Genomic DNA, 23,621 nt, shown 5'->3' with positions numbered 1-23,621 from the left:
GGCGCTGCCGCCGGGGGGGGCGTTCCGCGCAGCCGCAGTCGCGGGCGGTCCCGCGGGCCCCGCCGCCGCCGCCGCCGCCGCCGCCGCCGCCGCCGCCGCCGCCGCCGCCGGGCCTGGCCGCGCCAGGAGCGGCCGACACCGGGCGATGAGATGACAACGACCACCCTGCAGGTACGGGGGGCGGGGGGGGCGGCTGCCGGAGCCGGGCCTCGGCCTGCGCCTCCCCCCGCGCCTCCCCCCGGCCCGGGACCCGCTGTTGGGCCGTGCCGGGGAAAGGCCTCACCCGGCCCCGTCGCGGTGACGGCCGTGGAAAGGCCTCACCGAGTGCCGGTGCGGTGACGGTTGGGGAAAGGCCTCACCCGGTGCCGATCGGGGAGAGGCCTCGCTCTGCGCCGGTGCCAGGCACCGTTGGGGTGGACTCGTCGTGCTCCGTGCGCTGCCGCAGCGGTGGGCAGGAAGGGGGCCTCATCTTGCCGGGGCCTCATCCTGCCGGGCGCTGGCAGAGGGCCCCGCTGGTCGCCCCGGTGCGAACAGGCCCGGCCCGTTCCCCTCGGGGAGGGGCAGGGGAAGGGGCCTCATCCTGCTCTGGCCCCGGTGTGCTCCCCGGCTCACGGTGCTATGCTCTCCCCCGCCAGAAAGCCATCGACCTGGTGACCAAAGCCACCGAGGAGGACAAGGCCAAGAACTACGAGGAGGCGCTGCGGCTGTACCAGCACGCCGTGGAGTATTTCCTGCACGCCATCAAATGTGAGACGGGCCCGTGTCCCCCATTAGAACCCTTAGGGGACCCGGGGTGGGGGGGGGCTGCGGGGGTGCTGGTGGCAGCGCGGGGCCACGGGTGATGTTTGGAGGGGTCTCCGCAGATGAGGCTCACAGCGACAAGGCGAAGGAGAGCATCCGAGCCAAGTGCATGCAGTACCTGGACCGGGCAGAGAAGCTGAAGGAATATTTGCGCAGCAAGGACAAGCAGGGCAAGAAGCCGGTCAAAGAGTCCCAAAATGACAACAAGGGGTGCGTGGGGGGTGCCTGGGGGTGCGTGGTCCCCCCCCCGGCTCCTGCACGGTGGTGGAGGTGGCAGGACCCTGCTGCCACACTGGGGCCGGTCCTGATCCTGACCCGTGTCCCCTCTCCCCAGGAGCGACAGTGACAGCGAGGGCGAGAACCCCGAGAAGAAGAAGCTGCAGGAGCAGCTGATGGGTGAGGGGCTGCGGCGGTGGGGTTCCCAAACTGGGGCCCAGGGGCATGGTGCTGGGGTGTGGTAGCCCCCAAACTGGTTTCTGTGCTGAGGGGCAGTGGGGTTGGGGTGGGTGTGGGGGGTTTTGGTGGGGAGGGACGAGGGCTCTGGGTCTCCCGGCTCTCGGTGCCTGTCTCTGCGGGGCCGCGTGAGCTGAGCCGCCCCCTCGCAGGTGCCATCATGATGGAGAAGCCCAACGTGCGGTGGAGTGATGTGGCTGGCCTGGAGGGAGCCAAGGAAGCCCTGAAGGAAGCCGTGATCCTGCCCATCAAGTTCCCGCACCTGTTTACTGGTGAGGGTCACGGCAACGCTGCGGCTGCCGCTTGCCCACGGAGAAGGTGCTGCGGGGCGGCAGCTGGGACCGGCACGTGCTGGGAGGTGACACCCCGAGCGGGGGGGACGTGTGTCCCCACAGGCCCGCGCAGGGACAGGGGAGCCATGACGCTGGCCTCTCGTTGCAGGGAAGCGCACGCCCTGGCGAGGGATCCTGCTCTTCGGGCCCCCCGGCACCGGCAAGTCCTACTTGGCCAAAGCGGTGGCCACCGAGGCCAACAACTCCACCTTCTTCTCGGTGTCATCCTCAGACCTGATGTCGAAGTGGCTGGGAGAGAGCGAGAAGTAAGTTGGCAGCGGGGATGTGTGGCTGCTGCAGGCCGGTTCCTGGCTTCCTGCGGGCTGGGCTGGCAGTGCCAGAGCTCCGGCCGGGGCGGAGGAGCCACCAGCATCGGTGAACCCCATTGGCAGGTCCCAGGGGTCCTCCTGAGCCCCCAAAACCCCGGGGATGACCCTTCTCCTGGCACGGCGCTCGCCTCCTTGGTGCCGGGGTGGGAGGGGCCGGCGGTGCGTGGTGCTGTGGAGGGTCCCCAAGTGGGGACACCGTCCCCCACCCCCCGGCTTTTTGTCTTGTTCGCAGGTTGGTGAAGAACCTCTTTGAGCTGGCGAGGCAGCACAAGCCCTCCATCATCTTCATCGATGAGGTGGATTCGCTGTGCGGCTCCCGCAATGAGAACGAGAGCGAGGCAGCCCGGCGCATCAAGACAGAGTTCCTGGTGCAGATGCAGGGTACGAGGAGGTGGGGGGGGAGCAGGACGAGGCGTGGGGGGAGGCCACCGGTGTCCTGCCATTGCCTGGGGCGTGCTCTGAGATGGGCTTATCCCTGGGCAGGTGTGGGGAACAGCAGTGACGGGATCCTGGTGCTGGGTGCCACCAACATCCCCTGGGTGCTGGACTCGGCCATCAGGAGACGGTGAGCGGGATGCGCCTCTGTGCCACGGGCAGCGTCTGGCAGCGTCTGGCAGCGCGGGGCTCACCCTGCCTGCGCTGCCTTTAGGTTTGAGAAGCGCATCTACATCCCGCTGCCCGAGGAGGCGGCCCGGGCCCAGATGTTCAAGCTCCACCTGGGTAACACCCCGCACTGCCTGACGGAGGCCAACGTCCAGGAGCTGGCCCGCAAGACCGACGGCTACTCGGGGGCCGACATCAGCATCATCGTGCGGGACGCCCTGATGCAGCCCGTGCGCAAGGTGCAGTCGGCCACCCACTTCAAAAAGGTGAGGGGGGGACGCACCTACACAGGGGGAGGACACTCCTAGAATTAGGGGAACCTCCCCAGGGTGTTGGGGAGCTCTGTCAAACGGCTGTGCCGTGCCGCAGGTCCGCGGTCCCTCCCGCACCACCCCTGGCGCATTGGTGGATGATCTCCTGACACCGTGCTCGCCCGGTGACCCCGGCGCCACCGAGATGACCTGGATGGAAGTGCCCAGCGACAAACTGATGGAGCCCATCGTCTGCATGGTGAGTGTGGGCACCGCTGCGGTGTGGGGCCCAGCACCCATCCTGCCCGGAGGAGCGCCCCCCCCCCCACCCCGGTCCGGGTTCCTCCAGGCTCAGCCGCCCATCTCTGCATTACAGTCGGACATGCTGCGCTCGCTGGCCACCACCCGCCCCACCGTCAACGCCGAGGATCTGCTGAAGGTGAAGAAATTCACGGAGGACTTTGGACAGGAAGGTTAAAACGAGGGGAGGGGCGGGGGGGGTGGCAGCGGCAGGTCTGGGGTGGGGGCGGCCGCACTGGCCAGGCCCCCGCCGCTGCACTGGCCGTGCCAAATAGGTTCATCTTCCGCTCACTGCTCACCCCATCGCACTGCAGCCCCCGCCGGGGCACGGGGAGCACAGCCCGGGGGGGCTGACACTACCGGGGGGGCATCCGAGCATGGCCTGGATGGCTGGGTACCCCCCTGGCCGCACCCTCCCCCCCCAACCCCAAGCTGTGCCCCACTCTTCTTCCTGCTCTTTTTTTTATTTTTTAAATTAATGCTGCTTTGGGTTCTGTCTTGTTTATATGAAAATAAAAACAATCCAAAAGCTTGAGCTGCCGCCTGGCCCCTCCCTGAGGCTCTGACCACACTGGAGGGGCCCCAACCTCCCCCCTCCACCCCAAGAGCTGCTGCCTGTCCCCCAGTGGGGTGTGGGGCTCCCCACACTCCAGCCAGGGATTTGTGCCTGCGGCAGGGAGGGGTGGGGACCCCCCAAAGCATTCAGCCCCCAGCCTGGGGATGAGCTCAGAGGGCTCCTGCCAGGCAGTGACCCCCCAAGCCCCCCAACACAGTCCGAGCCCCCTTGTTCCCCCCAGCCCCATCCTGGTGCCCTGCACTGTGCCCAGCTCTGGGCCTTAAACAAGCCCCAGAGAGGGGGATCCCCCTGGCTCACCCCCCCCAGCAGCAAGTCAGGAGCCGCGCTGAGTCCTCCCAACGTGTATTGGCCACAGTGAAGCCACAGGGAAGCCCCCGGGGGGGGCCTGGGGAGCCCGTCCCTGGGGTGGGGGGTGTCAGTCCAGCAGCTCCCTCCAGCCGACGTTGGTGAAGGTGCGAGGGTCCATGCGGTCGATGTAGAGGATCCCGTCCAGGTGATCCATCTCGTGCTGGATGATGCGGGCGGCCCAGCCCGTCGCCTCCCAGCTCACCGGCTCCCCGGCCTCGTCCACGCCTGTGGCCCGGGACAGCGGCGTTTGGGAAAGGAGAGGGAAGGGGGGCTTGGGGGGGCCCGGGGGAGGGGGTGGGGGGACAGGTGTGGTGTTCCAGCAGGGGCTGAGTAGGGCAGGATGTACGGGGGAGCGGGCAGGAACCCCGGGGAGAGGGTGGGACCCCCGGGAAGGAGCGCGGGACCCCCGGGGCCCCTACCGGAGACGTGGACAGCCCAGTGGCGGGGGACGTAGGCAGAGAAGCCCTGGAGGCTGGCGCAGCCCTCCGGGGCGGTGACGAGGCGGGAGTCGAGGACGCGGAGCGCGGGGTTGACGAGCAGGCGGAGCGGGAAGGGCTCGATGCGGTGCGCGCGGCGCAGCTCCGGCGGGTACCGGCAGCAGCGGGCGGGGGTCAGCTCGGCGGCGAAGACGCGCAGCGGGACGCCCAGCTGCGGAGCGCTCAGCCCCAGGCACGGCCCCCGCCGCAAACCGGCCGCCAGCGCCGCCGCCAGCCGCCGCAGCTCGGGGCCGCCCAACCCCTCCGGGCCCACGGCGGCGGCGGCGGCGCGGAGCACCGGGGCTCCCACCTGGCAGGGGGCGGCGAAAGGCGGCGCGGGCGGGCCCAGCACCCGCCGCCGCAGCGCCCGCCAGTACGAACGCTCCCGTTCGTCCCAGCCCGAGGCGTTCCCGCACCCGCGGGCCGGGGGGCCCGGGAGGGCCCGTCCCCACAACCGCCGCCCCGCCGCCGCCGCCATAGAGGCCGGTCTGCGCGCGCAGCTACGGCGGCCGCAGTGGGGGGGGGGGGGGGGGGGGGGCGGCGGGAGGGCGCCCCCTGGCGGCGCGGAGGAGGCGCAGCGCCCGGGGCAAGCGGGCGTCAGCGGCGGGGGGGTGGTGTGGGGGATGTCCCGGTGCAGGCGGGGGTGCAGGCAGCGGGACGGCAGGCACGGAGCGGGGGCCACTTCATTCCCAAAAGTCGTGGGGTGACACAGCCCGGCTCTGCTACTCGGCCGCTGCTGGGACACCCGGCAGCAGAGCCCCCCTCCCTGGGGGGGTTTGTTGCCCCGGTGCAGGCAGAGGATCCCCGGGCACAGCTGCCTCTTCCCCCTCCGGGTTTGGGGTCCTCTCCTGGGGCAGCTCCTCCTCGCCCGGCGTCGGCAGGAGGAAAGCCAGTGGCTCCCTGAGGGCGACCACATCGATGCGGCCCAGGCAGCCAAAGCGCTGCAGCTGGGTGGGGGGGACACCTGCAGAAAGGGAGAGGGGGGGCTCGGGTGGGGGACCACAGGCTACCGGAACCCCCACAGAGGTGCCAAGAGCAGCAGAGGCACCATTACGGCTCTCCTGCCACAAGACACAAGCCCCCGGGGTCTCACCCAGTGCCTGCGCAATCTGTGCTGGGGGAAAGAGGACCTGGAGGCAGCGGTTGAGGTAGGGCAGCAGGTCCTCCAGGAATGCCGTGCAGAACTGGACAAAGAGCTCCTGCTCCCGCCCGCTGAAAGCCGCCTCCTCCGCGCGGTGGAAGGCCAGGATGGTTTTGGTCACCTGGGGTGAAAAGCAGAGTGGTTAATTCCTCAGAGAGTCATTAAATAGACTCGATCTTAAAGGTCTTTGATTCTGACTCTATCCTAGGAACTCTTGGGGCCTCACCTCGCCAAGAGCGTCCTCCAGGCTGGCGGTGACATCCTGGGCCAGGGCGACGGGGCAGCAGAGCCGCAGGTCGTTGAAGGCGACGAGGAGGCCGTTGAGGAAGCAGGCGAGGGGCGGGAAATCCAGCAGCACCATGGGCGGCTGCAGCGTTCCTGGCTGGGCCGCGGGCACCGGCACCCCCCCGCTGCCCCCCAGAACAGCCGGGGTGGAGATGAGCGTGTAGGAATTCATCTCCTCCCGAAACTTCTCCACCGCCTCCTCCACCGCCTTCCTGAAAGCAGCGGCAGCCACGTGCTGGAAGAGGGGGGCCAGCTGCCCACGGAAATCGGCCCCCACCCTGCTGAAGGAGAGGCCGAAGTACATGCACTGCCCCAGCAGCGAGTCCAAGCGGCCGCCCACCCCGCGCCGGAGATCACGCTCCAGCGTCCGTAGGAACTCGGAGACCTTCTGCAGCACCCAGCCGTGGAAGATGGCCCCCTCGTTGAGGGTCTGCCCCTCGGGGGGCAGCAGCGGCTCCTCGTCGGAGAAGATGGCGCGGTACTGGGTGACGATGTCGAAGAGGTGGACGCGGCAGGCCTCGATGGTCTTGGTGATGTGGAAGTAAGGGTCGTCGTCGGGGATGGAGGCCTGGATGGAGCGCAGCCAGGCGTCCCGCGCCTGCAGGAACTTGATGCGCAGCTCGGCCTCCGTGAAGACGTCCATGCGCCGCAGGTAGCCGATGACCCGCAGGCAGGCCGGCAGCTGGATGTTGGTGCGGAGCTGCTGGATGAGCTGGTTCAGCATCAGCTGGGCGGACTGGCGCACCTCGTCCACGATGCCCTGGAGTGGGAAAGAGGCCTCAGCTGCCGGGGCCGGGCACGGGCGGCCGCGGGGCAGCGCGGGGCTTACCTGGATCACAGGGATGCTGCTGTGCTTCCTCTCCAGCCGGCGCACGTAGGCAGCGAGCTCCAGCGCTTCCTCATAGTAGCCGTTGCGGACGCAGGTGTCCATGAGCTGCGGGATCTCCAGGATCTCCAGGATCTCTGTGTGCCGGTTCAGCGTCAGGCTGTTCATGCGCCGGCTGCAGGCGATCTCCTCGGCGTCGCGCATGAAGTTCCTGTGGGATCGGGACGGGGTCAGCACAAGGAGGGGGGGTGTGTGTGTGTGTGTCCCACTGCAGCGGGAGGACCTCGGGACCCTCCCACCCACACTGGCCTCCCCCGGTGCCCCCTCCCAATGCTGCCCCTACCCCCAGTCCCAACCAGCCCCAATCCTTACAGGGCCCAGCACCACGATCGCTCTCGCCCCCACAGCCCCCAGGGCTGCTCCTGCCCCCTCAGGCCCCATCCAGCCGCCCCCCCCGTCTGTTCCCCGCCCCGGGAGCCCCCGCCGCCCGGCTCCCTGTACCGGCAGGCGTCCTGGAGGGCGGGCAGGCGGCCCAACAGGCTGCCGAGGCGGCTCTCGATGCCGCCGAAGCCGCGGCCGGCGCGGCCAGTGCACTCTGCGGAGCGGATGAAAGCCCGGTAGTGCTCGAAGGCCAAGCGGCGCGTCTCCGCCCCGACCCGCGCCCGCTCCGCCGCCAACCGCGCCGGCTCCCGGCCCAGCTCCGCCAGCCCCAGCGCCGCCAGCTCGGCCACGTAGGTGGAGAGCTCGGGGCCGCCGGAGCCCGCCGCCGCCGGGCCGCGGAGCCAGGCCAAGAGCCGGGCCTCCTCCGCCACCGCCGCCATCGCGCCGCTCCGGCCGCCGCGTCTCTATGGGCCGCCGCGCCACTTCCGGCCACGCCGCTTCCGGTTCCGGCGCGGCCCCGCGTGTGCGGCGCGGGGCGATGCGGCCGCTGACCGAGGCGGAGACGCGGGCGGTGTTCGAGAAGCTGGGACGATAGTGAGGGACCGGGACACCGGGCGGGGAGGGGACAGGCACCGGGAGGGCTGGGCCCGGGGGCCGGAGGGGACCGGGCTGACGCGGTTTGTCCCCGCAGCATCGGTGAGAACATCCAGCTGCTGGTGGACCGGCCCGATGGCACCTACTGCTTCCGCCTGCACCGCGACCGCGTCTATTACCTGAGGTGAGCCGGGGGAGGGGGAGGTCACCCGGGCGGGGGGTCCCGGGCCTGGAAGCGGCTCCAGCTCAGCCCCCCCCCCCCCCCCCCGACTCGCTCCCCCCAGCGAGAAGCTGCTGAAGGTGGCTGCGAGCGTCCCCCGGGACAACCTGGTGTCGCCGGGCACCTGCTTCGGGAAGTTCACCAAAACGCAGAAATTCCGGCTCAGCGTCACAGCCCTGGATTTCCTTGCACCCTACGCCAAGGTGGGACGTGGACTCCCCCCGCCCCGCCCCAGCCAGAGCCCCGCCGAGCCCCCCCAGCCCCTCACTGCTCTGGGTCTCTCTTGCAGTACAAGGTGTGGGTGAAGCCCGGCTCGGAGCAATCCTTCCTCTACGGCAACCACGTCCTGAAGTCGGGCCTGGGCCGCATCACGGAGAACACGGCACAGTACCAGGGCGTGGTGGTGTACTCCATGGCCGACGTCCCGCTGGTGAGTGGCCGGTGCAGCCCCGGTGCTTTCCAGGGCTGGGGCGTGGGGAAGATTCTTTCTCATCTTTCTTTCATCCTCCCCAGGGCTTTGGGGTGGCCGCCAAGTCCACACAGGAGTGCCGGAAGGTCGATCCCATGGCCATCGTGGTGTTCCACCAGGCCGACGTCGGGGAGTACGTGCGGAATGAGGACACGCTGACCTAAGGGAGTTCCAGCGCTCTGAAGACACGATAATTCCTGGGCAGAAGGGACCTTGTCCTGCACTGGGGGTGCAACAGCAGCACACGGAGCTGTGGGGAGCCCACCCTGAGCGGGGCCGAGGGGCTGGGAGCTGCCAGCACGCAGCCCCCCACCCTCAGGGGGGCTGCTGGTAGTGGGAGGAGGAGCTCCCTGCCCCTGCTGTCACATAAAGCCTGTTCCTTTTCCCAGAGTGGTTGTTGTCTAGTGTGGAGCGTTGAGGGGGGCAGCGCAATGCACTGGGGTGTAACTCCAGTGGGGAGAAGCACCGTGTTCGGTTCGGGGGGAGACTCGCAGCCCAGGGCTGAGCTTCAGCGAGGGAGGGATGGGGCAGGCAGGAGGCTGCGATTGCTCCCCAGGCCATGTGCCAGGGGTTCCTTTATTTGGTGTCTGGTAAAAAAGGCACGTTGGGACACAGTGATGATGGGTAGGATGTAACAAACCAACCCAGCCCACAAAGCTCAGGTGATGGTGTTGTGCTTTTGTTCTTTCGGGGTGATTTTAGCTGAGGCAGGGCTAGAGCCAGAGGCAGGAGCAGTGGGAACTCGCCTTCCTCCTCCTCGAAGTGGGATCTGGCCTTCCCTTCCGCTCTGCGAATGGGCTGAGTGGCAGCTGGGTGACTGAGCGCTGCAGGCAGCGGTCCTGCCTGCAGTTCTGGGTGCTGTCAGCACCTCTGCCTGCTGGAGTTTTGCACGTTGAAGAGGCGCTTCAAGAAATAGAGCTGCAGCACCCCGGAGAGGATGATAACGCAGCTCTGAGCCATCGACCACCAGTTGACGTAGTTGTAGTTGGACTCCAGGAGGAAGGAGTCGGCTCCCTTCCGCATCCGGGCAAAGTTGTAGAACCGCCACATGTGGAAGATGTGGAGCTGCAGCTTCCGGATGCTGACCTGTGGGAGAGGTGGGTGCTCGGCCTGGGGCTGGCGGAGCCGCGCTCAGAGCTGCCCGCTGGGCTCAGCATTAACTGATGCTGCGGCTCAGCCCTTCACGGTTCCTGCGGGAGGATGTGCCCGTCCCTGCTGCATCGGAGCACCCTGATGCTCACCTCGATTGCTTCCAGGGTGTTGTTCAGCTCTTTCCTCTCTTCCGGCTGCTTGTTTTCCAGGTTGAAGCCTTCGTAGTAGACGCCAAAGTTGAGATAGACCTGCATGAAGCCGAAGTGGTTTTGCTGGTTGTCCAGGCACAACTGGTAGAAACCTGCACAGAGAGTTGGGGATTATTGTTCCCTGAGTAGAAGAGCAGCTGCCAGGCAGACATGTCCCCAGGGCTCGACCCTCATCCTCCGCGCTAGGGAGGGAGGTGTGATCAGACTGATGAACGCTCTGGGAAGCGCTGGCTGTCTGGGCAGGCTTGGAGCTGTGGCTTCTGCCTGCACGGGCAGGGAGAACAGGCAGGGAGCGGGGCAGCAAGGACCTGTCTCCTTGGTGAGGAAGTTGATCTGTCCTCGCACGTGCTGGGAAACGCCAAGCTGGAAGCCGTTGGGGTCGCTCGCTGTGGCCAGGATGTTCCTATTGTTGCCAATCCCTGTCGCCCGCTGGACCTGGAGGCAGGAAACACCCGAGGGGCATTTGTGGGCCTGACTCTGCACCCAGAGAACAGACGGGAGCCCACTGGAGCCCTGGTGCGCAGGGCAGGGACCTGCCTCCACTGAGGGTTGGTTTGGGGGCTGGGGGCAGCTGCTCCCCTCGTTACTGTGAGCTGAGGCTGGGAACAGCCTCCAGCGAGCTGCCAGCTACATGTAAAAACAGACCCACAACCCACAGCCCTGGGTAACGAACCCCGCGGGTGCCAGCGCCTGCTCACGGTGCTGCAGGTGCTCACACAGACCCCGCATCCCCCACCCCGTGTGCCCACCCTGGCTCCCGGCCGCCTGGATGGGATGCTGCTGGCACTGCCGGCCGCGAGAGCGTTGGGAACTGGGGCTGTGCCGAGCCCCAGGGCCGGGCCGTGTTCCTGTGGGGCTGCTCTGCCGAGCGCAGGGCTGGGGGAAGCCACCAGCGCCGGGCACGACCGTGCCCTGGCTCTCCCTCAGCCAGCCTAGTGCAAACAGGAGATAAAAGGGCTGCAGTTTCTCTGCTAGGAAGGGGACAGAGCACGGGGACAAGCAGGTAGGACTGTGCCCGAGGCCTTCAGCGTGCCGTCCGGCCGCGGCTCAGAACGCCGAGGGCTGTGCAACAGCCTCCAGCCAGCCCAGTGAAGGGCAGAGCTCCCTGCGGTGCCAGGACACCCTGCAGCTCTCTGCGAGTGAGCTTGGGGTGCTCGGCACCACGTCAGGACGTCTTGGCACCGCTTTACGGTTTTAAAATAGGTATTTAAAAAAAATAAATGGGATGGATGATGGAAATTGCCTAAAAAAGCACAGTCCCTGAGATGAAGCATCCAAGGGACTGCAACCGTTCCCTGTCTCAACTGAGGACCTTCCCCACACAAGGCAAACCACCTCTGCCCAGGGGAGAGTGGGTCTGGAGTTCAGGGTCTTCATCCCACGGGCTCTCCTGCACTTCAGCCTGGTCACAGGACTAAGGCGACAGAGGATTGCCTGCTGAACCCTCGGAGGAGGCAGCCAGCACCAGCCGCTGTGTGGGACGCAGCCAGCACAGCCCCTCCCCGACCCATCGGCAGCTGCATCGCACCAGCGGCTTCCCAGGACGCGTCCCGCAACACTCACCTCGTAGCTGAAGAAGAAGTTGCCACTCTGGTGCGCGAACTGCCAGAAGCACTCCACGGCACCGGCGGGGATGACGACGGCAAAGTCATAGCGATCCGCCCCGCGGAAGAGGGGTTCCTGGCCGGAGCTGCTCAGGGGCTCGGTCTTGGGGCAGCCGGCGGGGCCCAGCAGTGCCAGGAGCAGCAGCAGCAGCATCATCCCGCTTCCCAGGCTCCAGTGCTCGCTCCCGCCGGGGCAGGGCGGGCGTGGGGACGCGAGGGGACAGGGGTAATCATTAACCGCTCTGCAGTGGCGGGGCCGGTGTCGGGAGCAGCGTGGCACAGGCTCGGCTCCTCAAGGTGATCTCGGGAGCTGGCCCAGCTTGTCCATGCTGGAGCTCACCCAGCTGAACCTTTCTGCCAAGGAAGCAGCACCCCGGTCCCATCAGCAAGCAAATTAAGCGGGAAAAATATTTTACTTCAAGAAACATAACACAGCCCTAACAGGCTGACTGACCAGGGCCCTCATCCTTCCCCTGCAGCTGCTCACCTCAGGCTGCGACACCCTGTGCGGCCGAGGGTGAGAGCCCAGCGCAGAGGAGGGAAGGAGAGGCTCAGCCTCATGCTGTCTCCCTCCAGCTGGGCATGACCAGTGGGCTCTGCCTCACACTGGCAGTTACTGGCCCAGTTTGCGGCTCCCATCAAGCCTCTGCGCTCCAGAACGGGTCTCTGCGAGCACGAGGTGCTCTCAATTACCCTGGGGTTCTCCCGAGTACCCCAGGGTGCTCCTGCCTACCCCAAGGAAAAGGTTTCACCAGCGGAAGGGGAGGGAAAGGCCCAGCCCCAGCCAGGTGCCGAGGGCCACTCGGCCCAGCAGCTGCTGCTGAAGGACAGAGCGGACGCAGGTGTTTCCAGCCAGGCTTCTCCCCAGCCCCAGCTCTGCAGGAATGCAGCCAAGAGAAACTGCTTTTAGAAAATGCCCCCAGACCTCCCCCGCCTGTCGACTTCAAGCAAAACCCACTCCAGAAGCATCTGCCTCATGCCTACACTGCTGTGGCAGCACCTCACAGCTCCCGGGCAGCACTGTCCCACCCCAACGGCTGCCGACGCTGCGGAGACTGACGGGAGCCCCACGTTCCCGGGGCAGGGAGCAGGCAGCGCCCCAAACTGCCGCCATTTCCACTCACAAGGGGCAAGTTCACAATTATTACAAGTCTAGAAATCCAACAAGAAGTTAACTTTATTTTACAGAAGACCGCTCAGACACGGACTCCAGCTTTAGTAGCTGAATGGGGGGAAGACGCAGCACCCCCGGAGCTCAGACGCTTGCAGGGATCACACACAGGAGGACATTGCCAGGAAGGAGAAGTGCCAGTAAGACATGACCAAAATCAGTAAGCACTAGAACTTTTTAATATGGGAACAACCAACATTTACTGAAAGAAAAAAAATAATGTTTTTAAAGCCTCAAAGCTGGGACAGAGAAATTCCCACTTGCAGAACAGCCATCTACAAAGCAGAAAGAAATGTCAAAAATAATAAATCTAAGCAGATCACCTTGCCTAAATCTTTTCTCCCCAGAAGCTCTGGGACCATGTTCTGCCTCTTTCCCACAGGGGACTGAGTGCAAACAGATCAAACAAGCAACTCGTGAAATCAGTTTAGACAGTTAAAACACATAAGAAAAAGCCACTGACAGGGTTACCCTGCCATTTGACAGCACCCGAGCAGAGAAGACTGTCAGTTCAGCAGCCTGTCAGGTTGGGATTCATTCCACAAAGGCTGCAGCTGTCAGGTGGGAAAGAAAGTCCCAATCCAGGCCATTTCTGAGCGCATGCAATCAGGCTGCGCAGCTCCCGCCTGCTGCAGACGTAAACCTGGCAGCTGCAACTGGAGACACGAGGCTCCTCGGCTCTCATCGGACACGGTGCCCATCTGCTGCGGCAGCCTCGGGCACCACACGCCAGAGGGGCTCCAACACGTGGCAGGGACCAGCACAGCAGCCTCCCTGCTACTATTGCTCCTGTCAGTCTTTCAAAAGGAAAAAAAAAGAAAATAAAAGGCTTTTCAACTGAAGGTCCTGTGGCTCCCAGCTTTAGAGGATTCCCAGCTTTTTCATGGTCCGCCAGCGATCCTTGATCATCACAGCCGTACGGTTCTGGAAGGGGTATTTCTGGCAAATGGCCTTCCATCTCCCTTCTCCAAACTTCTTCACACCTTCTTTGATCCACTGGCTCTCTTGTATCGTCCATTTCTACAAAAGAGCATGCCCGGAGCGTTCAATGAGTGCGGTTTCAGCGAGGAGCTGCCTTCGGCAGAGCACCGCGCTGCAACTCCTTCCTAGCACGTTAGAGCCTCCCTTCACCATCTGTGCCGGCGGCACGGGGGAAAGGCCGCACTGGCCTGCCCGCAGCGCACACAGCGCCCGATCGTCACTTCGCCACAGATGTGCCCTCCTAACTGTGACAAATAAGAGAAGTGCTGAGCTCCAGCACAGCTCAGGAGTTGTTCTGCTTCCCAGAGCACAACACTGATCACGTAAGAGAGGAATTACCTTTTGGTGCAACAACAAGCACCAGAGAGGCAGAGTACTCGCTGTCTGACAGCATACAAATAGAGCATTAAAAAAAAAAAAAAGTTATCTGAGTTTAGGTCTGCAGGTTCCCTGAATTTCTGTACTAGAGCCAAAATGTCAAATAACTGAAACTGGGAACCCAGCGCTCCACAGAATCATCTGGGTTGGAAAAGCCCTTGAAGCTCCTCCAGTCCAACCATGAACCTCACCCTGACCGTTCCCAACTCCACCAGATCCCTCAGCACTGGGTCAACCCGACTCTTCAACCCCTCCAGGGATGGGGACTCCCCCCCTGCCCTGGGCAGCCCATTCCAACGCCCAACAACCCCTTCTGCAAAGAAATCCTTCCTAAGAGCCAGTCTGACCCTGCCCTGGCGCAGCTTGAGGCCATTCCCTCTTGTCCTGGTGCTGGTTCCTTGGCTCAAGAGACTCATCCCCCCTCTCTGCACCCTCCTGTCAGGGAGTTGTAGAGGGCCATGAGGTCTCCCCTCAGCCTCCTCTTCTCCAGACTAAACCCCCCCAGTTCCCTCAGCCGCTCCCCATCAGACCTGTGCTCCAGACCCTGCACCAGCTCCGTTGCCCTTCTCTGGACACGCTCGAGCCATTCAATGGCCTTTTTGGAGTGAGGGGCCCAAAACTGAACCCACTCATCGAGAGGCGGCCTCACCAGTGCCGAGCACAGGGGTCAGATCCCTTCCCTGTCCCTGCTCCATGTCGTACAGCACGCGAGCCAGCAGCTGTCCTCCTCCAAGCAAGGGAGGGAGTTCCTAGTAGCACCAAACTCAGACCTTTTCCCAGGTGACAGCTGCCGTACGTGCATCCCTCACCCCAACAAGATGCGGCGCGTGGGGAACTCTGCAAACCTGGCTCCAAGCCACACGCACCGAGGAAAAGGGACTTCACACACATACCCAGTGCCTAGCGCGTGGGAGGCGCACAGGCTTCAGCCAACTACCAAACTGGGCTGTTTTAACAGAGAAACTCCAGCCACTCTCTGAACACAGAGACCTGCACAACTCGGGTCGAGGCAGGATGCTGCAAGCACCGGCTGCAGGAAGCAGCATGCTCCAGCCTGCAGTGCTTCATTTAACGCACGGCAGCAGCTCACCCTGCTGCAGCCAACTGCAGGCTGCTGAGGAAGCGTCTGAGCCGCCATCCTCACCAACCTCCTTCAAACCCTCCGGCGCTTTGCTTTCTATATGGACACATCCCGATTTCAGGCTCCGCATTACCTGTTTCTTGGAACCGAAGATTGTCGTGTTGTGGCTGTTTGTCTCAAATGATGCTGAAAAACAAGGCCAGAGGGTTACATTTCACTGTAAGTCAGGAGGTACACACCTCCTCGAGAGCCTTGCCTTGAACTGCTGAACTACGCAGTCAGTCTACAATGAGAGCATCCCGTGACCAACAATAAAACCAAATTCCTTTATCCCTCCCTTTTCTGCAGCTATAGCAAACACAGCCTTTCTGTTTCAAGCCTCAACTGCTTTCTGTGAAAGCCTTCCCATAAGATCTGTTTTGTTTTAAACGAGCCAATACGTCAAGAATGGGGGCATCCATCCAGGATGTGGCTACGCTGTATGCTGAGGCTGGAATCAGACATCCACTGTCCACACCTTTCCACCAGCTAAGCTGTGTATCTAGCTGCAAAGGGGGCTGGACTGGAAAACTAGTCTGGCTCAAAAGGTAAAACTTAACCTTTATTTCACAGCACCAAAGTGGGAATGGGGGAAAGAGCTGTGTTTCCAATATTTACATCCTGTGAGCTAAGCATGCTTAGCCTGAAACTCAAACAGGAGTTTTTGGAGGGCGTTTCAGGTCAGAGGTACAAAGAACAAGTACCTCAGAGCTGGACAGCTACCTATTTTCTTGGGCTTTTAGGATTTCTGGTTTCAAAATTCAGGCACACAGAAGGTAGCAAGACACCCATGAATGAGCCCCAAAGCCAGGATTACTATCCATTAACCCCTGCAAGGGGGGGTGTCTGTTCTTACCTGAGAAGAGGTCATCCTCCTCACTCCACCTGTCTTTTTCTTCTTCACCATACGAGCTGTTCCACCTTCGTTTGAAGGACCTGAAAGCAGGCAAGCATTTACTTTGGCTACTGGCTAGGGAGAATGTTTTAGGGGGAGGAGGTGCAGGGACACCTGGAGCACAGCAGGCAAGCTTGCAACGATATATGTGCCCATAAAGCAACATATAAACACGGCACCACCTGCTCCACTCCCCTCCGAGGGGGATGAATCCTTAGGAGCCCCTATCTAAAGGCGTGGCGTGCAATATATACTCAAATACAAGCAGAGTATTTTGTAGCCAGCATTTGCAAAAACAAGTGACTGGGTATTAAGTACACAATTAAGCACTTGGAGCAACCAGACACACAGAGCTGGACTTTTCAGGCCTTCGTGTATGGCACAGACTTGCCAGCAGCTCAGGGGAGAAGCCTTTAGCCCTCCTAAGAAGCGTTTATCTCTGTTTCACTACTAGCAGCACTGAGGTCATCCAAGCACCAGAGGCCTCTCCATGAAATCAAGCACCTCAATGCTGTCACCTGCTTCCAATCCTCAAGCACAAACCTGTGAGATGAAATTAAGTCTCTTAAAAGAAAAAAAAAACAAAAACCAAAAACCAACAACTTTGAAAGGTTCACTCCTGGCTGTCGCATCCAATATAACTGAAGCCATTTATGATGACAGGAAAGCAACTGTCCTCTACTCTTACTTGAAGTTGCCTCTTTCCTGCACAAGAAGATTTGAGAACCAGCTACCGGCAGAGATGCACAGGATTAGATTTCCAGAGATGTCATTGGCACCACGGCTACCACGAGCCCTGACACATTAAGACTTCAAGCCACGACACCTGCACGAGCAGCACAGACGATATATCGCTTTCCAGGTGAACTGGACACCAACCTGCACAGCGGCAGGGCTGAAACTCAAGAACTGCTCAAGGCAGTGGCAGCAGCCCCGCTCCAGGCTCCTTCCTGGGCACTAGCCCTCGCTTTCGGCACCCGGCCCGAGAAGGTGTCCCACACAAGTCACTGTGTCCGGCCCCTCCCCTGGGCAGTCAGGCACAGCACTCTGCTCTGGAAGAGTTCACATCATCCCATCCCCACAACGATCCCCAGCATCCTCAAAATAAACTCCAGACCTATTCTAGGGACAGCAATGTCAGCTGCAACATACTGCCAGAAAAAAACAAAACAAAACAGAAGAGATCAAGTGTCACCACTCAAGTCTTTTAAAAAAGTAGGAAATGTATTAACTAAAACTCCCAGAGGACTCTAGGAAGTGGACAACAGCGGGGGTATAAATCCCTTCTCAGCATCATCTCTGACAACTAGTTTAACCCTGAGCAAGACACCAGGAAGGTGTCCGGGATCTTGCTGCTGTCTATTGATGCCCACTGCGCTGCAGCATGTCCCTACTTGCAGCCACTTTCCTGTGCTTCAGGGAAAGATGATCCAGCTCCAGAGCAGCCAAGCTACACAGAGCACCGAGACCTTTACTGCCCACCCTTCAAAACCAAACCTGTGTGTTCCTGACATTCTTAGGCCAGGAACTAAAGGGAAATGGTGTTCTAACTGTCTTTTCAAACATATCAAGCTCTCCTCAATCCTCCCAGTTTTACTTCTGGGATCCAAAGCATCATTATTGCTGGCTTGCTACACAACTTCACTAAGCAAAAGAAGAGCAACTCAGACATTTAAGCAGGAAGCTTTGTTACACCCTTGTTACAGTCTACAGGAGACACTCACGAGACTCTTAAGAGTCTCATATCAGTGTTGATTTTAGACTTCTGCCAGTAAGCCTCCTTTGCTATTTTCTATGGGAAATCCTTATAAAAAGGAAAAAAAACCTAACGTACCCCTACCTCTTACTGCAGTCATTTCAGCTGCAAGGTGATAACTCATACTGAAGAAACAGTCAGAAAGCTACAGCTAGGAGTTTCTTAACCAACACAGGTTTCTGTTAAAAAGAGCTTAAGCGAGGTCAGTGTTGTATTTCTCAAGAGGTGGAAAGAGTTTAATTTGTTCCACGAGACCTCTGACCCACTGCCAGCAGCAGCAGGGTCATTTTCTCCCTTCCGTTAACCAAACAGTAAAGTGTGAGGACAACAGAGTGTTGCACATACACTAGCAGACACGGATGGTTAATATACTCATCCTGAATTAAAGATAAAGGTTTCTGTTGTTCATGCTACCGCTGTCAGCTGCAAGTCAAAAGATTGGGTGCAGATTAGAATATACCACAAGAGATGGGCTTCATACTTGGCACTCTTAGTAGACACAGGCTGGTCATGCAATTTCTGAACGGGTCTGGAAGCAGAAGATACAACTGGCTCCTGGGAAGAGTCTGGGCTCTCACTTGACTCGTAGTACTCGCTGTCTTGCTCCATGACCAGACTGCTTATGGTCAACAAGCGTTTGCCCTTATGGGATATTTCAGGAGGGACTGAGATCTCAGAAGCTTGATTCTCCTCTTCTTTCCGTCTCTTCGTTCTGTGGGATACAGAAGGAGACAGTTGCTTGGGGAAAGAAAAGTCTGTTTCGTCCAGTTTGGTGAAGAGCGCATCAGAATCCTGGGAGTCCGACAGGATCTTGAAAGCTTCTCTCAGAACAGAAATCCCATATGTGGTTGCAGTTCCAGAGGGCTGCCTACAAAATAAACAGAACCGAGCAGCTTGTAAAGAAATCACCAAGGTGGCTCCACTTCACTGAAATCAGGCTTTTCCCTTACAGTGTGACCCTCAACAGTTGACCCTAGGGTGTAAATAAAATCTGTTGAGGAAGCAGGCCTCAAGAGAGCATGCCCACGTGCCCCCGATGCCCTGCTGTCCTCGCCTAAGGCCTGAACCGTACGGACACCAAATGCTGCTCCACGACAGCAGCCTCTGCCCTCCCTTCCCAGTTTACAAAAGTACTACCTACTTCTAGTAGTATCTTTGGGAAAAAAACAAACCACCTTAACAATTTTGCTGTGTTCAGACAAGTCTTACACTGACAGCCTTTGGGGCTGGCTTGGGCAGACCTGCTTGGGTTGGCACTCAGGGAAGTTAAGAGTGGCCTGGACTGAGCAAACCACCCCTCAGAAGAGACCTGCTGCCACATTTCATCCATCATGCAGGGCCAGACTCCTCTGCCCACCTTTCTGAGTCCCTGGAGGACACCCCTGGAAGTTCTGGAGTTGTTGCCGCTGGTTCTTCAGGCATTTCCATAGGCTCTGAAGCATCTTTCGAGATATGAACTGCTGCTATCATACGTTCAGGAGTTGCTGCTTGGTCAGTAGCTCCTTCCATATGCTCGGGAGCTGCTGCTGGGTTGTCTGCCCTTTCTGCAGGGTTGGGAGCTCCCTCCAGCTCTTTTGCTGTTTCTGCAGGCTCCGGAGCTCCTGCTGGGCCTTCGGCCCTCCCCAAGGGCTCCAGAGCTCCTGCCTGGTCCTTTGGCCCATTTGCAGACTCGGGAGTCACCGATGAGCGTTTTGGTTCTTTGGCACATCCTGAATTCAAAGTCTTTTTCATTATCTTGGACAGAGAAGAAAAAAAAATGTAACCATTATAAAGATGATTCCTTGTGCTGCCATCTGATTTTATCCCCTCCCCAAAGGTGTTTTAAGCTGCTACTTGCAGTTCAATCGGCACCACGTACAGAGTCTATCAATTAGAACTTGTTACACAGGTTGAAAAATGTGTTTACCTGTACAAACCTTTTAGGAACAGACTCAACTATTTTGGATTCAACCCACTGTTAATTAGGTGTCTAACTCATTACTGGCACAGAAGGCATGTAGAAGCCAAATTACTGTATTTCATTGTCTCGTGGCAAAGTAAGTGCCAGTTCTCCCCGAATCTGCAGCTTATGGCACTTTCCTGCTGCCCCTCGCCGGGGCAGAAGGCAGTGCAGGATTGGAAGCCAGGTGAGCAGGGCGGACACGTACCGTCAGCAGCAGCGGCTCCGAATTGTCCACATAGGTCTCCAGGAACTGAAACATGCTCTGCTGGAAGTTCTTGTAAGAGAAGTTTTTGACTATGGGATGAGTGAAATTCTTCTCCCGGATGAGAGTCAGCAACTCATTCCTCTTTTTCTAAAAAGGTAAGAATGCTCTGAGTAGGTACAAGGCTGTAAGTGGCAACCGCGGGAGCCAGGATCTGGGGAAGGATCAGGCCTTTCCTATCTGACATTCCGCAGGCACAACTAATTTAAACTGACACAAGGTTGGGAAAAGGCCAGAGGAACAGGAGAGCCATCTTGTTTCAGCAGTTCTGACTTTTTGCTTCCAGTGCCCAAGACACTGCACTGCCTACAGAAATAGGAACACGGACTCTTTCTGCTTTCAGAACCAGCCCCTTCTTCCAAACTTGTGCTCTACACATGAGCTTGAGTTTGCCTCTAGACAGAGGATGAATGCTGATGCCTGGAGGACCCACAAAGATACTTGAGGGAACATGAGTAACAGAGGGAGCTCCAAAGTGACGATCTAAATGCTTTAGAAACACATAACACTGAGGGCCCATCATTCAAGGAGGACTCTTTCCATTTCATCCCCCTTACCCTTTCTTCTCGGTCAGGTTTCCCCACGAGGCATGCTTCTCGGGGAAACCTTTCACGCCTGCGATACAGGTCACAAGTGCCCCACCCCAGTACCCCATAAGACATATCAGACCACCCCCAAATATCCCTGCAAGACATCCCACAGTCCTCAAGCAGCCATCTTTCACTCTGGCACAGACTCACCTGGTTTCTGGGCTCCTTCCCCATATGCCTCTTGACAATTTTGAAGGCTTTATCAAACTCTCTGTTTTTGATGCAGACAACAACAGCCTACGGAAGAAAAATAACAGTTTCTCTGCTGACACTGAACTGACCATGCCCTCTAGATCAGCTTTGGAAAAGCTGTTACCATCATCAAACATGGCACACAGGTGACAGCTTAGTACCACCTTCCATAGAAAAAACAACTTCTACTTTAACTGATGAAGAAGCACATACACTGAAGATACGCATTTGCAGCCAAGTCAGTACTAAGGACGGTATTCTACACACGAGGCAATTCCCACTGCCATTTGTACAAGACCTTTTTAAGACAAAAGACAAGCAAAGCATTTATTGAAAAAGGTCTTACAGCTTCCTTCACCATTTTCTGAATAGTTTCCATCGTCTTCTCAGCCACAGAGAATTCTCTCTGAACGAGGTCCAGGACACCGATTGCTGATTCAAGAGGGGTGAGCTCTGACTCTTTATCGAAGGTGCAATCTGCAAGAATTCACAGCCGCCGATTTGCAAGGCATTCACAGCGATGCCTTACGGACAGTTAGTTACTCACTTGCTCATTCTGACTGCAAATTCTAGAGCTACTGAGGAGAAAGATGAGACATTGCCAAATGTCTAAACTGCAAGATCCCCCCCAGGCAGGGAAAGGTGCAGAACCACTTGACTACAAATAACTGATGTGGGGGAGCATTTCAGAAGCTGCGAGGCTGAGCTGAAGTCACAAGGCTAGTCTGTTTGGTAGCAGGACAGCCCTGGAGCTTGGGTTCAAGCACACTGCTCATGGCTACGGCAGCACGATAGAGACACGAACAGCCACGCTCCCCGGCCCCTCACCCTCAGGGGAAAGCTCCTACAGCTTAACAGCTTCAGCCCAGAGCCCTGGTCTGTGCAGAAACACAGATCCTGGGAGCTGCAGAGGCACTGCCACAGAACAGGGCACACTCCAGCTGGGGCAGTGGGCTGTGAGCCAGCACTGGAGTTTCCCCAGCGCCTTGCTGGGAGGGTTGGGGACCCACCGAGGTTCTCGCCTTCCTCAATCCGTGACAGGAGTTGCATTATGCGCAGCATCTGGGACACCGTGCAGTCCTGCTCCAGAGGCCGCACAAGGAGCGCTGTGGGACGAGGTGTGGGGGGGGGGTTACACCGGTACAGCACGGCCCAGCCCGCGGACCAGCCTCTCCCCGGCCCCGGCTGCCCTCACCCCCAGCCCGCGCCTACCCCTTCCCAACCGCCGCCCTCCCCGCGGGTCCCCCAGGGGCTGCCCCCGCTCCCCGCCTCAGCCCGGGCCCGGCCCACCCTGCATGACGTCACGGAGCTGGCGGAAGTCGCGGTTCCGCCCGGAGCGGTAGGCCTCCACGGCCTGGTGGAAATAGAACTGCAGGACCCAGACGTTCACCGTCTCCTCGGCCAGGCCGCCCCGCCCCGCCATCTTCTCCCGCCGAGACGCCGGCCTCCGCCTCCCCTTCATCCCGCCAGGAACTGACACGCGGCCCCGGCGGAAGTGACGATCGCGCCGCGCCATCGCTCCGCCCCTCCCCGGCCGCCGGAGCCGTGTCACGCCGCGAGCGCCTCCGCATCCCAGCGTGCACCGCGGCGGCGGCAGCTGTGGGGCGGGCGGACGGAGCGCTGCAGGGCCTGTCCCGGCAGGCAGGGGCACTGCAGGCAGGGGAACAGCAGGCCACGTCCCTCAGGGCTGGGGACTCTCCTGCTGCCCATCTCCGGCTTGTGGACACTGAGCTGGGCTCCGGCAGGTGCCCACGCTGCCCGGCCTCCGCAGGGAGAGGCCCCCCGGCCCCCCAGTCCCCCAGCAGGCGTGGGCAGCCGTGGGGCAGGGCCTGCCCCAGCCTCCCCGCAGCTCCATGGCATCCCGGTACGCTCAGAGCGGAGCCGAGCGGCGCGTACACTCGTCTATAGGGTCCTACAAGTTCTAAGGTCGTTCTCCACCTGCCCAAAGGTCAACACGGAGCAAGGGGCAGAAGAAGGACGCCTTCCTCATCCTCTTCCAACCACCAGTTCCATGCTCCCAGCAAAACCAGTGTTTTCTGGAGCACTGGTTACCTTATTGCAGCTGGGAAATGCGGGCCAGCAGCGAAACGACCACCTGTAAACGATGCAAGATCCCCTGAGCCACGCGTTTCACCTCGGGCACCACGGAGGTCCAGAGATCCGTTAAACTTGGCCTAGCACCCTCAAACCAGAGCCAGCGCCCTCACGGATGGGTGCTCAGAGCTGGCGGGTGGAGCAGAGCCGGGCTGCATCCCGAAGCGTGAGCCGTCCCCACAGAGCTGGGAAGAAAATGGAAACGGTGACGTGCACCGGCAATGGCCTCCCGGGCTGCTGCCTTGGAGCAGGGGAGAGGGAGCACCCAGGCCTAACTCAGGGCATTAAGGCTTAATTAAGCACAACCTGCATTTGCAGAGGGGATTGAACGCTTCAAGTATTAGATGCTGTTATTTTGTACTTTATTTGTGGGTTTTTTTACTTTATGCTCTTTATTCTAGTCTTTTGAGCAGCCGGGACACTTTCATACACTGCTTACACCCGTTCCTCGTAGTCCAGCCATCCGCAAATCCCATCCCCCTGACCTGTAACAACAAAACAAGGTCCCTGCTTCGGCATCCTGGGGCAGAGATTTTCCCACAGTCACTCAGATTTCGCATAACTTTGGCTTCCCAGTGATCCCAGTGAAGGCCAAGAAGCAGTGCCCCGAGGAGGCGAGCAGAGCCTCCGGATTAGGAGGTGGTTCTCTGCTGCTCCAGGACATCTCTCGCTGGGAGGCGTTGGTGCTTTGGCCCAGGGAACATCCCTGACACCATTCTGGGGACTATTTCACCTGAGGTGGAAAAGCACGTGAAAATTCCTCTTGCATTAGGTTATCCAGGATACTCCCCTCCCTCCACCCCTGGCCAGAGGAGGCGGAAACACACATGAGAAAAATCCACGTGTCAAATGGAAAATGGTAAAACTGGGAGGGATTTTTTTTTTTTTTAATTGGCAAAGGGAGATAAAAATAATCAGGGCAAGAAAGGAGGGTGGCTGTTCAGCCGGG

General features: G+C 60.1%; 5 protein-coding genes across 11 annotated transcripts; 2 read left to right on the top strand and 3 right to left on the bottom strand.

The window, feature by feature from the left end:
• Positions 1-34: 34 nt before the first annotated feature.
• On the top strand, positions 35-3,604 carry VPS4A (vacuolar protein sorting 4 homolog A). 2 transcript variants are annotated; one of them, XM_074839431.1, is made up of 11 exons: positions 35-171; positions 636-747; positions 852-1,011; positions 1,136-1,197; positions 1,407-1,526; positions 1,696-1,852; positions 2,148-2,296; positions 2,399-2,480; positions 2,565-2,784; positions 2,888-3,028; positions 3,146-3,604. In XM_074839431.1, exons 1-11 carry the CDS (start codon positions 151-153, stop codon positions 3,245-3,247), a joined length of 1,326 nt encoding a protein of 441 aa, XP_074695532.1. In that variant the 5' UTR covers positions 35-150; the 3' UTR covers positions 3,248-3,604. The 2 variants fall into 2 exon arrangements, with proteins under 2 accessions (XP_074695532.1, XP_074695531.1); XM_074839430.1 differs by having other exon boundaries at positions 57-171; positions 864-1,011.
• Positions 3,605-3,972: 368 nt separating this feature from the next.
• On the bottom strand, positions 3,973-7,568 carry COG8 (component of oligomeric golgi complex 8). Of its 4 annotated transcripts, none has more exons than XM_074839429.1 (5): positions 7,224-7,568; positions 6,726-6,933; positions 5,838-6,656; positions 5,564-5,732; positions 3,973-4,219 (listed from the first exon to the last, which is right to left on the bottom strand). In XM_074839429.1, exons 1-5 carry the CDS (start codon positions 7,541-7,543, stop codon positions 4,062-4,064), a joined length of 1,674 nt encoding a protein of 557 aa, XP_074695530.1. In that variant the 5' UTR covers positions 7,544-7,568; the 3' UTR covers positions 3,973-4,061. The 4 variants fall into 4 exon arrangements, with proteins under 4 accessions (XP_074695530.1, XP_074695529.1, XP_074695528.1 ...); XM_074839427.1 differs by lacking the exon at positions 3,973-4,219 and adding an exon at positions 5,138-5,434; XM_074839426.1 differs by lacking the exon at positions 3,973-4,219 and adding an exon at positions 5,138-5,434 and having other exon boundaries at positions 5,838-6,933.
• A 23-nt stretch (positions 7,569-7,591) lies between these two features.
• NIP7 (nucleolar pre-rRNA processing protein NIP7) lies at positions 7,592-8,776 on the top strand. Its single transcript, XM_074839425.1, has 5 exons — positions 7,592-7,697; positions 7,795-7,881; positions 7,982-8,120; positions 8,207-8,347; positions 8,431-8,776. The coding sequence occupies exons 1-5, from the start codon at positions 7,642-7,644 to the stop codon at positions 8,548-8,550; spliced, it is 543 nt and encodes a 180-aa protein (XP_074695526.1). The 5' UTR covers positions 7,592-7,641; the 3' UTR covers positions 8,551-8,776.
• A 90-nt stretch (positions 8,777-8,866) lies between these two features.
• On the bottom strand, positions 8,867-11,448 carry TMED6 (transmembrane p24 trafficking protein 6). Its single transcript, XM_074839704.1, has 4 exons — positions 11,251-11,448; positions 9,996-10,122; positions 9,628-9,779; positions 8,867-9,472 (listed from the first exon to the last, which is right to left on the bottom strand). The coding sequence occupies exons 1-4, from the start codon at positions 11,446-11,448 to the stop codon at positions 9,248-9,250; spliced, it is 702 nt and encodes a 233-aa protein (XP_074695805.1). The 3' UTR covers positions 8,867-9,247.
• A 1,002-nt stretch (positions 11,449-12,450) lies between these two features.
• On the bottom strand, positions 12,451-22,060 carry TERF2 (telomeric repeat binding factor 2). 3 transcript variants are annotated; one of them, XM_074839568.1, is made up of 10 exons: positions 21,869-22,060; positions 21,589-21,684; positions 20,925-21,055; positions 20,537-20,623; positions 19,740-19,886; positions 18,950-19,326; positions 18,074-18,460; positions 15,798-15,877; positions 15,036-15,088; positions 12,451-13,482 (listed from the first exon to the last, which is right to left on the bottom strand). In XM_074839568.1, exons 1-10 carry the CDS (start codon positions 22,038-22,040, stop codon positions 13,324-13,326), a joined length of 1,689 nt encoding a protein of 562 aa, XP_074695669.1. In that variant the 5' UTR covers positions 22,041-22,060; the 3' UTR covers positions 12,451-13,323. The 3 variants fall into 3 exon arrangements, with proteins under 3 accessions (XP_074695669.1, XP_074695671.1, XP_074695670.1); XM_074839570.1 differs by having other exon boundaries at positions 18,074-18,304; XM_074839569.1 differs by having other exon boundaries at positions 20,937-21,055.
• Between the last annotated feature and the right edge of the window lie 1,561 nt (positions 22,061-23,621).

The sequence above is a fragment of the Strix aluco genome, chromosome 14 (genome assembly GCF_031877795.1).
Source record: "Strix aluco isolate bStrAlu1 chromosome 14, bStrAlu1.hap1, whole genome shotgun sequence".
Taxonomy (NCBI): Eukaryota; Metazoa; Chordata; class Aves; order Strigiformes; family Strigidae; genus Strix; species Strix aluco.
This window is presented reverse-complemented; position numbering and strand designations above follow the sequence as displayed.